At 45.5% G+C, this 12818-nt stretch overlaps 1 protein-coding gene across 3 annotated transcripts in view; it reads left to right on the top strand.

Moving 5' to 3' along the window:
• The window catches only part of STX8 (syntaxin 8), a 235795-nt gene that overhangs the window by 60159 nt on the left and 162818 nt on the right, over nt 1-12818 (top strand). For all 3 annotated transcript variants that reach the window (XM_027131051.1, XM_027131052.1, XM_027131054.1), the window contains exon 6: nt 4018-4110. In XM_027131051.1, the coding sequence (XP_026986852.1) occupies nt 4018-4110 (93 nt within the window). The remainder of the gene's footprint in view (nt 1-4017; nt 4111-12818) is intronic.

The following is a 12818-nucleotide window of genomic DNA, read 5'->3' as shown; positions in this document are numbered from 1 at the left end:
AAGTTTATCATCTTATAGTTCTGTAGCTCAGAAGTTCCGTACAGATGCTACTGGGCTACGATCAAGGTGTTGGCAGGGCTGGGTTCTCTTCTGGAGGCTCCAGGGGAGGATTCATTCCCTTGCCTTTTCCAGCTTTTAGAGGCTACCCACATCTCTTGACTCCTGGACACCTTCTTTCGTCTTCAGTGCCAGCAAGTTGCATCTCTCTGACCCTTCTTCGTGCCTCCCTCTGACCACAGCTGGGAAAGACTCTCTGTTTTTAAGGACTCATGTGATTAAACTGGGCCCACCTGGATAATCCAGAGTCCTCTCCTATCTCCAATTCCTTCCCCTTAATCACATCTGCAGGGTTTCTTTTGCCATGTAAGGTCATATATTCACAGGTTCCCGGGATGAGGATGTGGACATCTTTAGGGGTCGTTATTCTATGTAGTGCAGTGGTCATCCAGTTTTTAAAGTCAATACCATTATAAAATTGAAGAATGATTAATAGAGTATGGTATGTTGCAGATGATCTGTTGTGATATCATAATGATTTAGGGTATCGATAAGGTAGGGTAGATTATAGTAATGAGCTGTGATTACAACATCGTAGTAGTTTTACATGGTTCTGGGTGGCTGTCTGCATGGGTCTTGATAATCGTTGATATTTTTGCAGGTAGCAGCATTTTCTTTGGTTCACGGGCTCTAAGATGACCACACTGCCTCCCCTTAGAAATGCTGCTTTAAGACTTGTAGAAGCTCAGAAAATGGTACAAATGAACTTATTTACAAAACATAGTCACAGATAACAAACTGTAACAAATTTATGGTTACCAAGGGGAAACAAATTTATGGTTACCAAGAGCGATAAATTGGGAGACTGGGGTTGACATATACACACTACTGTATATAAAATAGATAGCTAATAACAACCTACTGTATGGCAAAGGGAACTCTACTCAATACTCTGTAATGACCTATATGGGAAAAATCTAAAAAGGAACTTCCCTGGTGGCACAGTGGTTGAGAAGTCCACCTGCCGATGCAGGGGACGCGGGTTCGTGCCCCGGTCCGGGAAGATCCCACATGCCGCGGAGCGGCTGGGCCCGTGAGCCATGGCCGCTGAGCCTGCGCGTCCGGAGCCTGTGCTCCGCAACGGGAGAGGCCACAACAGTGAGAGGTCCGCGTACCTCAAAAAAAAAAAAAAAAAATTCTAGAAAGGAGTAGATATATGTATATGCATAACTGATTCACTTTGCTGTACAACAAAAACTAAACATTATAAATCAACTATACTGCAATAAAAATTTAAAGACTTATAGAAGCCCAAGTCATCAATATTATTACATACACAGCATCTCTGTATCTGGACCTTCTGTGTTTCTGAATTATAGGATGAAAATTTATTGTAGCACTTAAACATAGTGAGGAGGTAGTAAGTTCTTATAGAAATGATTTGAGTAGAGCAGGATTTTTAGCCCTCTTTTTGTTTTGCATTAGCAAGATAACCTCTAGGTAGTAAGGCAGATAATGAGTCAGGGTTAAGTGAAGAGTGTAACATAGGTATTTTTCATTCGTAATCTATGTCTATACTAGGTAAAGCAACTTCAGGACTTTAATGATTTTTTTCCCTAATTGAAAACCATAGAGGAATCTCCTTTTCTCTTTTTATATTGTTTTACCTTTTAATTCGCATTGACACTTGCCCCTCAGTTCTACAATATATATAGTTTATTTGGGGGATGCATTTGGAATTTTACTGTAACATCGGTCATCCTATAGCAGCACTAGGTTGATGATAGATTTTTCTTGGAGGCCATCCAAGAGGTTGTTACTGAAGACCAAAAGGACCTCATTATAAAGTGATTTTGCTATAAAATGGTCCCTTGGAATGATCCCTAGAGACAGCAGGTCATTTGTACAGTTAAAAGAGCATGTAGTGTCAAAAATCGTTACTAAGGGGTCCTTACTACACACCATTAGTTTAAATAAATTCCAGATGAATTAACAAGTTGTGTAATGGCTTAATCCCATAAAAAGACTAGGAAAAACTATATAAGGAGATGTTAATGTGATCCGGGGCAAGAAGACCTTTATGATTTCTGCTTTTGTAGATAGCCCTTCATGTGAAACAGACACTTAAAAAAAAAAACCCATCAACAAGTGGAGCCACGAATGGCATGTTACCCTCACCCAGCAGAGCGCTTGGTGGAAAGAGTCGTTACACTCAGCCTTGGAATGTTCTTTCCAACGCACCTGCAAGCAAAGGGATAAAGTATTTATAAAGAGATTGGGATTGTCTAGAGTTTAAAAAAATTTTTTTTATGTAAAGGATCTTGAGTAACTTGAGTTCTTTTTAAATTTTCAAAAATTTAGAAAGGTAACACATTTTTTAAAAGCAAAAATGCTATTTTACTATACATTGTTTTGTATTCTGCTTTCTTTTTTAACCCAATAACGTGTCATGAACTTCTTTTGAAATCAAAATATACCTGTACGATATCACTTTTCACGGCCATATAGTGTTTCCCTCTACGGCTGTACTCTGTGTTTCACTTGTTTGTTTTGGCCTCACTGCATGGCTTAGCGGGATCTTAGTTCCCCGATCAGGGATTGAACCCGGGCCCCCCGGCCGTGGAAGCACGGAGTCCTAACCACTGGACTGCCAGGGAAGTCCCTATACTCCGTTTTTAAACCAATCCCTGTGTTTGGGCATTAGGTTGTTTCTAATTTTTCACTATTATAAGTGTATCTATCTGGGTCCAATCAGGAGAAAGAAATTTGAACATGGAAAATGTAGTGTACGGAATTACTAACTATAATGGGGTTAGAGTGATGAGGGGTTAGCCAGCAGGAAGTAAAGAGACAGAAATAGCAGGTAGAAGGTGTAGTCACTCCCCTGTGGAGACAGGGCACCCACAGCAGTACCCCCAGGGTTGAGGTGCAGATCAGGTAGAAGAGGGCACAGCGGGGTTCACTGGATTTCAGAGAAGTTGCTGTGGTGCCGAGCTGGCAGCACTGCCTGGAGATCAGTCCTTAGGGTACTAGGGAATACAATGCACAGGGAGGCGTCTAATTGGAGGCACTCTATTCCAAAACTGCCCAAGGAGCGGGTGTGTTGGGAGACGTTGCTGGCCTTGGGGTGCTGCTGGCCACTGCACACCAAAGGAGCTGCCAGCATGGCAGGAGTTTGTCAGGAGGGCACTGGAGCCGGGAAGCAAAACCCGTTTCCCCTGCAGTATCTCTGCAGTCTCCTCCACCGCCAAAGCTGGTAAAGGAAAAATTATTTAAAGGACCCAGATCCATTTTCACAGAGCAGTCAGAAAAGGGTGAACCTGGAGCTGAGAGACGATAAATTGAAAAGCGGCAAAGGAAGCAGTGTTTCAAGGAGTATCCTTGTATATACATCATGGCATACCATCCAGATGTTTTGTTGCACACATTTCCTAGACATAGAATTGATCAAGAGGTAGGCACGATTCGCTCTCTAGAAAGATGTGTTAACTATCCTCCTGTGACTTAGCACTTAGAGCTTCTTCACACTTTACTTAACCCTGGGTGTTAGTGTTCTTTTTAATGCTTACAAATCTGATAAGTCAGGAAAAAAACACCTCAGTATTGTTTTTTGTTGATATTTTTTAAAAATTAGAGATGTCAGAGCTTTTTCCTTTTTTATTCTTTTGGGCGTTTCCTATCTATATCTTTTGCCCATTTAAAAAATTGGAAGATTGTCTTATTGATTTGTACATGCTCTTTATATATCAAGTATCAGAATGTTTAAATGGTTATATAGTCAGATCTTACATTCATTTGTAATGTTTAAAATGTAATTCATCTGGAAATCATTTTAGTTTAAGGTCTGAGGGTTATAAGTGTTTAACTTTTTAATTTTGTTCCAATAATGTTAACTATTTTCTCTTTTCCTGACTGATTTCAAATGTTACTTTGATCATATATTGAATTGTGTCTATTTCTAGACTTTAAATTGTTTTCCTTTGGGTTTTAGTGAGTTAGTTGTCTCACTTTTTCTTTCAGAACAGGACGCAGGCCTTGATGCCCTTTCCTCCATCATAAGTCGCCAGAAACAAATGGGGCAGGAAATTGGGAATGAACTGAATGAACAAAATGGTAAGAACACGTCTGAAATTGACCAGATTTGCCATTTAATATAAATGCTAAAGGCTTGTCTAATTGTTAAATGATTTTAATATTACAAAACACCTGAAGTAGTTGAACAACAATGGATTTTTACATTGATAGTTTAATGCAATTGAGGGTGGTTTGTGGCAGATTTAGATTGTAGTTATAAACACTAGGAAAAGAAATTCGGTTAAAAGACGTCCAGTTTTCTGTAGCTGCTCTTAAAAATGCTTTGTTTTGTGATCTGTTTATCCTGTGGGCTCTCCTTATGTGGTCACGGGGCGAAGTGGCTCAGTGCATCGTACACCAGCGCAGAGGCAGGGCACACTGAGTTGTCCTCCACACATCGTGGGGGGGGCGGGCGGAGGCGTTGGCTCCTCTTCTGTCATAAATACCAGGCTGCAGGGCGAAAAAATACTTGAAGATTTTTTTATTCAGGGCTTGATGTGACAAACCTGGCTGGAGAAAGATTAGTTTGCAAACCCACAAGCAGGATGGCTTGGGAGAGACAGAGCTTTTAGTCAGGAGCCTACCCAGAAGGCTCTTGTGCTTGAGGTATGCGGTTGAGGGTACAGGGGCATGAATGGAAGATGCAGCAGTAGGAGTGGAGAAGAGCGGATGGAGGCAGGGGACTGATGGTGCTTTTACTGCATGGACCCTTTCAGGGGAATGGGGGAGGGGGGGTCGCTGGTTTGTGAGTGGAGATCCTAAGTCCGGTTTGGACCCGTCCAATGAGAGATGCCAGTGAGGAATCCGAGTCACAGCGTCAAGTGGACAGGGGAGATAAGGTACTAGAGCTCGGCGAGAGGACAGGACCAAAGGGAAGAGATGTGAGCAGCTTCAGCAGCGAGGTGCTGGGTGGAAGCAGAAGAATAGTTGAGTTTCAGCGAGGTAAGCGTTTATTGAAGGCCCCTACTAGGTGCTAAGCCCTTTAATCTGTGCCGTTTCATTTAATCAGCGCATAGCACTGGGAAGGTGATGTTATTGCTGTTTGTCAGGGGTGAAGCCCAGAGCGGCTGAGGGACCCCGTAACGTCACCTCAGTTGTAAGGGATAGAAATGAAATTTCACACTAGCTTTCTCTCTAAGGAAGACAAAATGGGGAGAGAAAAGTAAAAAGTAAAAGGTTTCAGCTTGTGTCATAGTATCATGGAGGCTCACGGTGGAACGGCTTTCAAGAAAGGTTACCCTGTATGGGCGAGCATTGGAGCCCTGGGAGCGGGCATGTGCTTGCTCCAAAGCGGGGCTGCACCTGTCAGGTTATACAAGTCCCACTTTTCTTCATCTCTACAAAGACTGAGTTCATCTGTTGCCACAGTACTATTCCATTCATCTGTCATAAATGAATAAAAAGTTAATTCTATCCATCTGCCATCTGTCATAAATAAATAGATCACCAAAGCAAATGGAGAAACCCTCTAGCTCTACCATCCTAATAGAGGTTCTTAATGGTTTAAGGGCAGAGAGGAGGACAATTCAGTCCTTTCCTGATGGTGCTGATGTGAATGTACTAATTCATGTACTTGCATCTAACCCAGTTATTGGCCAGTTCCTTCCTTGAAAGACAGTATTCATAAGAAAATTAGCTCTGTAGGAAATCTGCCTGTCAGAGGTATAATTGTTCTTTATCCCAAGGAAATTTAGCCTGTTGAGTGGGTCAGTCTAGAAAGGACGCTAGCCACACACTGGTAAAGCACGTGCATCCTGTGATGTGCTCAGATAAGCCATGTCTAGTAACCGTGGTCCATGGTCAAGGATGGATGGTGCCTACTTTGGTGAGGTGACTTGCTGACTTCCCGGATGAGGTCTCCGTGCATTTTCTTGCATAAGCAATCACACTGGCACGTCCCTATCTTGTTCAGTAAGCACCATACTTTGCTGCGTATTAGAATCACCTGAGGACCTTCTCAGCCTCCAAATCCCAGGCCATACCTGAGCTGGTTTTCTGTTGTTGCTGTAACGCATTACCACAAACTTAGTGGCTTCAGACAGCGCAACCCCCTCCTCATAGTTCTGGAGCTCTGAAGTCGGCTATGGGTCTCATTGGGCTAAAACCAGGTATTGGAAGGGCTGCATCCCTTTCTGGAGGCTGTGGGGGAGAATTAATTTCCTTGCCTTATCCAGTGTCTAGAGGCTGCCTGCATTCCTTGGCTTGTGGCCCCCTTCTCCACCTTCAAAGCCAGCAACGGTGGATTGAGTCCTTCTCGCATGGCATCACTCTGACTTCTAGCTTCTGTCTCCCTCTTCCTGTTTTAAGGACCTTTGTGATTATGTCCGGCTCACCCGGATAGTCCAGAATAGTGTTCCTATTTAAGGTCAACTGATTTAGCAACCTTAATCCATCTGCAACCTAATGCCCCTTGGCCGTGCAACCTAACATTCTCAGGTTCCGGGATGTAGATGTCTCGGGGGTGGGGGGCGCTGTTCTGCCCAAGCATCAGTACTTTTTTAAAGCTCCCCAGATGATTTCAGTAGGCTGCCAGGTTTGGGAACCAGTGCGCCTGTTGAATATGCTGAGAGAATGTATTTAGTACGGTACTGTTCCCTTGCCTCTCGTACGCTCACATGACAGATGGAAAGCCCACCCGTGCACAGACCCTTCGCCTGGTTATATAGTGCACATCTGCCATCCTAGTCACGGAGACTCTCTCTTCCCATCACACGTTTTACCCCCATCCTTTCCACCTCTTCCTCTGTGCCTCCCCGGCCCTCATCTCCGTTCCAGACCCGGATGCACATATGGGTACATAGACAAACATGAGGTATTTTTCCATGAGTTGCCAAGATTAGCTGGGTTTTCTCTGTGGTGGCCTCCCACTGAGATGGCAGCTATGCTGGTGGTTTTCTGTCGTGCACATTTGCTCCTCAGAAATAGGGCAGAGTCAGCCATTTTCGTTCATAGGGACAGAGAGACTCTCTGAGGATAAAAATGATATTCCTGCTAGGACTGTGATCAGCCTTTATTCCTTTTGTCAAAGTCAAGAAGGCCATTATGTCTAGAGGTGTTGAGAACAGGCTTGCAGCCCCATCTGGATTTTTATTGTGACCCGAGCACATAATGAGGCGTCTGGGACCCGGGAGAAGGTTTCCACTTCTGGTTGTAAATATCTCTGCTTAGTTTATTGACCTACTGAATTATCCTTTTGGTTTTCACTACACGAGAGAAACAATAGGCTAAGATACTGGCCAGCCAGGCCATTTTTGGAATCAAGTATCCAGACCTTACTAACAAAATACAGTACGTGGTACTGAGAGGGTAACCACAAAGCCGAAGGGTTGAATTATCATCACTGTAGGAATCTTCTCAGAGAGAGTTAAAAAGGGCCTGGCCCACACCAGTAATTACCCTGTTCCCGTGCCCGTGACCAAGCCTAATGAGGAAGAGGATAGGCAGCTCAGTGAAAAGGCGGGTGATGGGAGACCTGCAGGTCTAGTGGATTTGGGGGGTTGGCATCTGCTGAAGGTGGGGGGATGCAGGAGAGAGGGGTGGGTGGAGGGCCGAGCCAGGGAGATTGCCCCGTGGGACCACGGTCCACAGTGAACTGTACGGGTGGCTGGGGGCGAAGGGTTCGTGTCAGGCTGACTGCCCAGATGCTGTTCCGAAGTGCAGCTGTGGTACAGTTTTACTGAAAAACCCCTTAAAGTTCCTGCTCAAGAGTACGGGGCCTTTGGAAAGGAACACTAAAACAAGAAAATGAATGGGACTGACTTGACTGAAGTGTAGGTCTTTCTGAGACCCGATCTGGGCGTTGGCCAAGCTGTGAAGCCGGTTCCGAGGGAGGAGACAGCACCGGGAACATGCTGCGTCGCTAACCTCTGCCAGTGTGTGCTGGTCCTCCTCATTCTTTCTGATGTTCAAATATCCCCAATTCGGCCAGTCCTTTCGACATTTCTCTGTCCATCTTTAAACCTTTCCTTGCTTTCTGGAAGAATCCACGGTGACAGGGAAGGCCACTCATCTCTACCGACAGCATAAGTACCGGGACTGAGGAGACCAGGGTGTCCTTTGAAAGAGCTAGACAAAATGATCAAAGATTTCACGTACACGTCAGTGAATTACCATTGTAAGGGTCTGTTAGAGCTCCTAGCTGCATTTTCATGTTGAAAGCAATGCGGCAGGCTGAGTAATAGCTCCCAAAGATACCCACATCCTGATCTCTGGAATCTGTGTTTCCTTTTATGACACAAGGGACTTGGCAGGCGTGTTAATCCATTGAGGATCTTGAGACGGAGAGCTTATCCTGGATTATGTGGTTGGGGCCTAAATGTAATCACAGGTGTCCTTCTCAAAGGGGGAGGCCAAGGGACTTCCCCGGCAGTCCAGTGGTTAAGACTCTGCACTTCCACTGCAGGGGCCGTGGGTTCAATCCCTGGTTCCCACATGCCGCCAGGCGCGGCCCCAAAAAGAAAGAGGCCGAGAGAGCTTTGACATGGAAGCGCGGCCATGTAATGACTGAAGCAAGGTGCTATGATACTGGCTTCAAAGATAGAGGCAGGGATGCAGGGAAGACAGCTCTAGAAGGTAGAAAAGGCCAGGAAATGAACTGTCCCCTAGAGCATCTGGAGGGACACCTTGATTTCAGTTGAGTGAAACTGATTTTGGACTTCTGATCTCCAGAACTATAAGAGAGCGATTGTATATTGTTTCAAGCCACTAAGTGTGTAATCATTTGTTAGAACAGCAACAGGAAACTAAGGTAGGTAATCATTGTCTTTTTGTCAGTTGTCAGTGAACTCAGGTTAACCCCTCTTATGCTAGAAAACATGGACTCCTTCATGTGTCTAACTCCTCTTCCGTCTTGAGGAGCTTTCTTTGAAGCGGGCTTCACAGAAGGAAGTTTGCAGTTCTGGGGCCCCAGTCAACCTCTCAAACCGCATAGCACTTTAATAACAGAATTTAATTGCAGACTTTAGTCTTGTACTGGTGAAATGTGTGGGCATTTGGGCGAAAGAATCTCTGTGGAATATCTGGTGTCAGAATTTCCCAGAGTCCACTAGGCCAGCTGATTTGAGGTAGCACGGAGAGAAGCAGTTTAAACTTAAAATATGCAACTATTAAAATATAAGGTGTGGTAGAAATAAAAGTGACTAGCATTTGAAATCTGATTTCACAGCACTACGGACTCTCCGTATTCAGTTAACTTGTGTGAGCAGGAAAATGATAGTGAGTTGATAAGAAGAAAAACATTGAGCAAAAATGGTGCAGGTGAAGCATGAGCACGGCAGAAAGTTATGGGGGGGGGGGCGCTTGACATGCTGACAGTCGGGAAGCATCGCTGTAAGAAGACGACTTGTTCAAGCCAAGGGCGCTGTAGAGTACTTCATTTTGGGCCTTGTCCTGGCTCAGTGCTCTGTGATGTAACACAGGCACCTTCTCCACTTGGCCTTCCTGATGGTGAGATCACATACTAGCCGAGCTCAGGGATCAGAAGATATGCTGAAACAATGCCTCCCAGCTCTGCCAGTGTGTCAGATGGTGGCTGTGGCGGGGATGATGGTGTCTGATGCTGCACCCCCAGAATTCCAATATGCTTGCCCTTTGGAGGAAGGAAGACAGATAGAAACTGCTTTCCTTTAAAGGAAATGTACAATGGTTTGAGGTCCAGGGAGTTTGTGGTACTGCTTGGCAAGTGGTAAGTGAGCAGGGCCACACCCCGATCCCACCGCCCAGAGCTCTGTCCCAGGAGAGCTGAGCCTAGGACTTGGAGCGCATGTCTCTGTGCCATCGGACACTTTACAGACCAAGCAGGCTTTTATGAATTGACGAGGGGGCCTGACCGCGGCCCGCCCTGCCCCGCCCCCAACTTTGGGATACAGACACATACCTGTCTGGTGGGGAACGGTTTTCTCCAAGTGGCTGTGCTGATCTGGGTTCAGATTTCCTGTATTGAGATTTCATTCGGCTGCTGGGATCCGTGGAGTAGCTTCTCAAGGCTGCATTTCATTCATAAAGAGATCTGTGAGTTCCTTAGTCTCAGAGACGCTTAGGATGGAGAGGAGCTTGTGAGGTCCCTCCCCTCCCCCGCCCCCTGCCATCTCTTCGTCTTTGGGAAGAACTGCACTCAGTCGCCCCGACCTACGGCCCTCTCTGCTGCCCTCTGGTCACTTGGAGGCACTGTAAACCCTCCTGCTATGCAGAAGCAGCGGCAGCCGCAGCCCATCTGTACACGGATGTGCACGTTTTACTCATTGGCTCCGTATCTTTCCTTTATCTGGATTAGATAATCTTTTGTTCCTAATAAAAAGAGGCCTCATTAAGCCTAGTGAGGTCTGTCCCCAAATCCAGAGTAATATTTTTCCTTCCTTAGTACATTCTCTATTCATTCAGCAAACACCGAGTGCCGACTATATGCTCAGCTCTGTGCTAGAACCCACGCATCAATCAGCTGTGGTGAGACTCGGTTTCTGCCCTCTGTTCTAGAGGGAGAGGCGGACGTTAGACAGCTAAGTGCACAGATGCCCAGTTAGAGACGTACAGGGCACCATTACAACATAGAACAGAAGACCCTGACGTGTATTAGGATTAGGAAAGCCTTCCCCAAGGACATGATCTATGTACTGAGATTTAAAAGACCATTTCTAACGGAACAGCGTATGCAAAGGCCCTTATATGGAAAGGAGAGTAACACGGTTGAGAAACGTGGGAGAAGACCACTGATCCCAGAGTCCAGAGAGCCAGGGAGATGAGAACTGTTAGCAGGCTGGAGGGGAAGGTGGGAGTCACTGTGTAGGTGTGACCTTCGACCTATCTATACAGTGACCTAAACATCCATAGGGTTGGTGTCATCCGTTATGTAAAATTACTCAGTTTTCTACTTTATCAGTCCTGTAATTTCATCTGTATAGTTTACTTTTAAAAAGGGAGATACAGCTCTATCTCTATAGTGTGCATTGTCCCGTAGCAGTTAATGCGTCTAAACTGAGAGTTTAGCCACTTTTAGGGAGAAGAAGTAAGTACATTGGCAGTGGGGCGTTTATTCTGCAGATGCTGACTGAGTACCAGCTGTGTGTATGGCCCTTTATATGGAAAAGCAACAATTACAACTCAAAACCAGAGCCCCTCCCTTCCTGCTCTTAAGTCTAGCTGGGAGAGACAGACATGAAACGAACATTCCCCCAGATCAAGGTGTTTTCTCACATCGTGGGATGTGCTGTCAAGGCAGAGACCAGGCTGCCCGGGCAGGGGATGACAGGGAGGTCTGGGTTCAGTTGGTGGCTGAGGTTACAGGACCTGGGCCAAGGTGGGCCAGTGAAGGGGGGAGGGCAGGTGAAGCATTCCAGGTAGTGCCAGGACCTTTCACGTGAGGCCGCGGAGGGCCTTGCAAGTTTGAGAAATCCGAAGAAGGCTTTTGTCGCTGGTAGGGTGGGTGATGAGGCAGACGTTCCAAGATGAAGTTGCAGAGAGGGGTTCCGAGCAGGGCTGGGATACTTCACAGCGCGAACACCTAGTAAGCCCTGAAAATTACGGAGAATTTGTATTTTCCTGGGAAGGACAATCAACAGTCTGAGTCAAGAAACCGTCATGTTAACGGTCATTTTCTTTTCTTTCTTTTTTTTTTGGCCACACCATGTGGCTTGTGGGATTTTAATTTTATTTATTTATTTATTTTTGGCTGTGTTGGGTCTTCGTTTCTGTGCGAGGGCTTTCTCTAGTTGCAGCGAGCGGGGGCCACTCTTCATCGCGGTGCGCGGGCCTCTCACTGTCACGGCCTCTCTTGTTGCGGAGCGCAGGCTCCAGACGCCCAGGCTTCAGTAGTTGTGGCTCACGGGCCTAGTTGCTCCGCGGCATGTGGGATCTTCCCAGACCAGGGCTCGAACCCGTGTCCTCTGCATCGGCAGGCAGATTCTCAACCACTGCGCCACAGGGAAGCCCGGCTTGTGGGATTTTAGTTCCCCGACCATGGATTGAAGGCCGGGCCCTCAGCAGTGAGGGCATGGAGTCCTAACCACTGGACAGCCAGGGAGCTCCCTGTTAACAGTAATTTTGAACGGCACTGTGGCTCCATGCTAATTAATACCATTTCTTTTCAAATATACGAAAGCCTGTGTACATCCTCCTTCAAATGCCACTTTTACCCTCCACAGGTATTGATATTTAGTGCTGTTATTTTAATTTACTCCATTACATTTCATAATTGCCATTGATTTTGCTTTTTAACTCATTGTTTCTAAATTTCCAAACATGTTTTTTAAACCATCTTCTAAAATATTTTTCCACTTTTATTGAGATATAATTGGTATACAGCACTGTATGAGTTTTAGGTGTACAATGTAATGATTTGACTTACATTCATCATGAAACGATTACCACAATAGGTTTAGTGAACATCCGTCATGTCAGAGAGATGCAACATTAAGGAAGCAGGGAAAAAAATACCTTTTCCTTGTGATGAGAACTCTTAAGATCTGCTCTCTTAACACCTTTCATATACAGTGCACAGCAGTGCTAATTACCATGTTGTATGTGACATCCCTAGTGCGTACTTAGCTTGTAACTGGAATGACTACCTTAAACCATCTTTTTATTGTTGGTTTTCTCATTGAACTGCATAAGGGTCAGAGAATTATGTTCTATATGATACTGGTTCTTCTGAACTTGTTAACATCTCCTCTGAGGCTTAGTAACCGTTGTGGCGAGTCACCCCTCTGTGTGCCTGAGGAGAATGGGTGGTCCCCAGTTTGGGGAGACAGGGCTTC

Source organism: Aethalodelphis obliquidens, unplaced genomic scaffold, assembly GCF_003676395.1.
Source record: "Aethalodelphis obliquidens isolate GAN/ISIS:26980383/991018 unplaced genomic scaffold, ASM367639v1 scaffold38, whole genome shotgun sequence".
Taxonomy (NCBI): Eukaryota; Metazoa; Chordata; class Mammalia; order Artiodactyla; family Delphinidae; genus Aethalodelphis; species Aethalodelphis obliquidens.
Note: the sequence above shows the minus strand (reverse complement) of the source record. Positions and strands in the feature narration are given on the sequence as shown.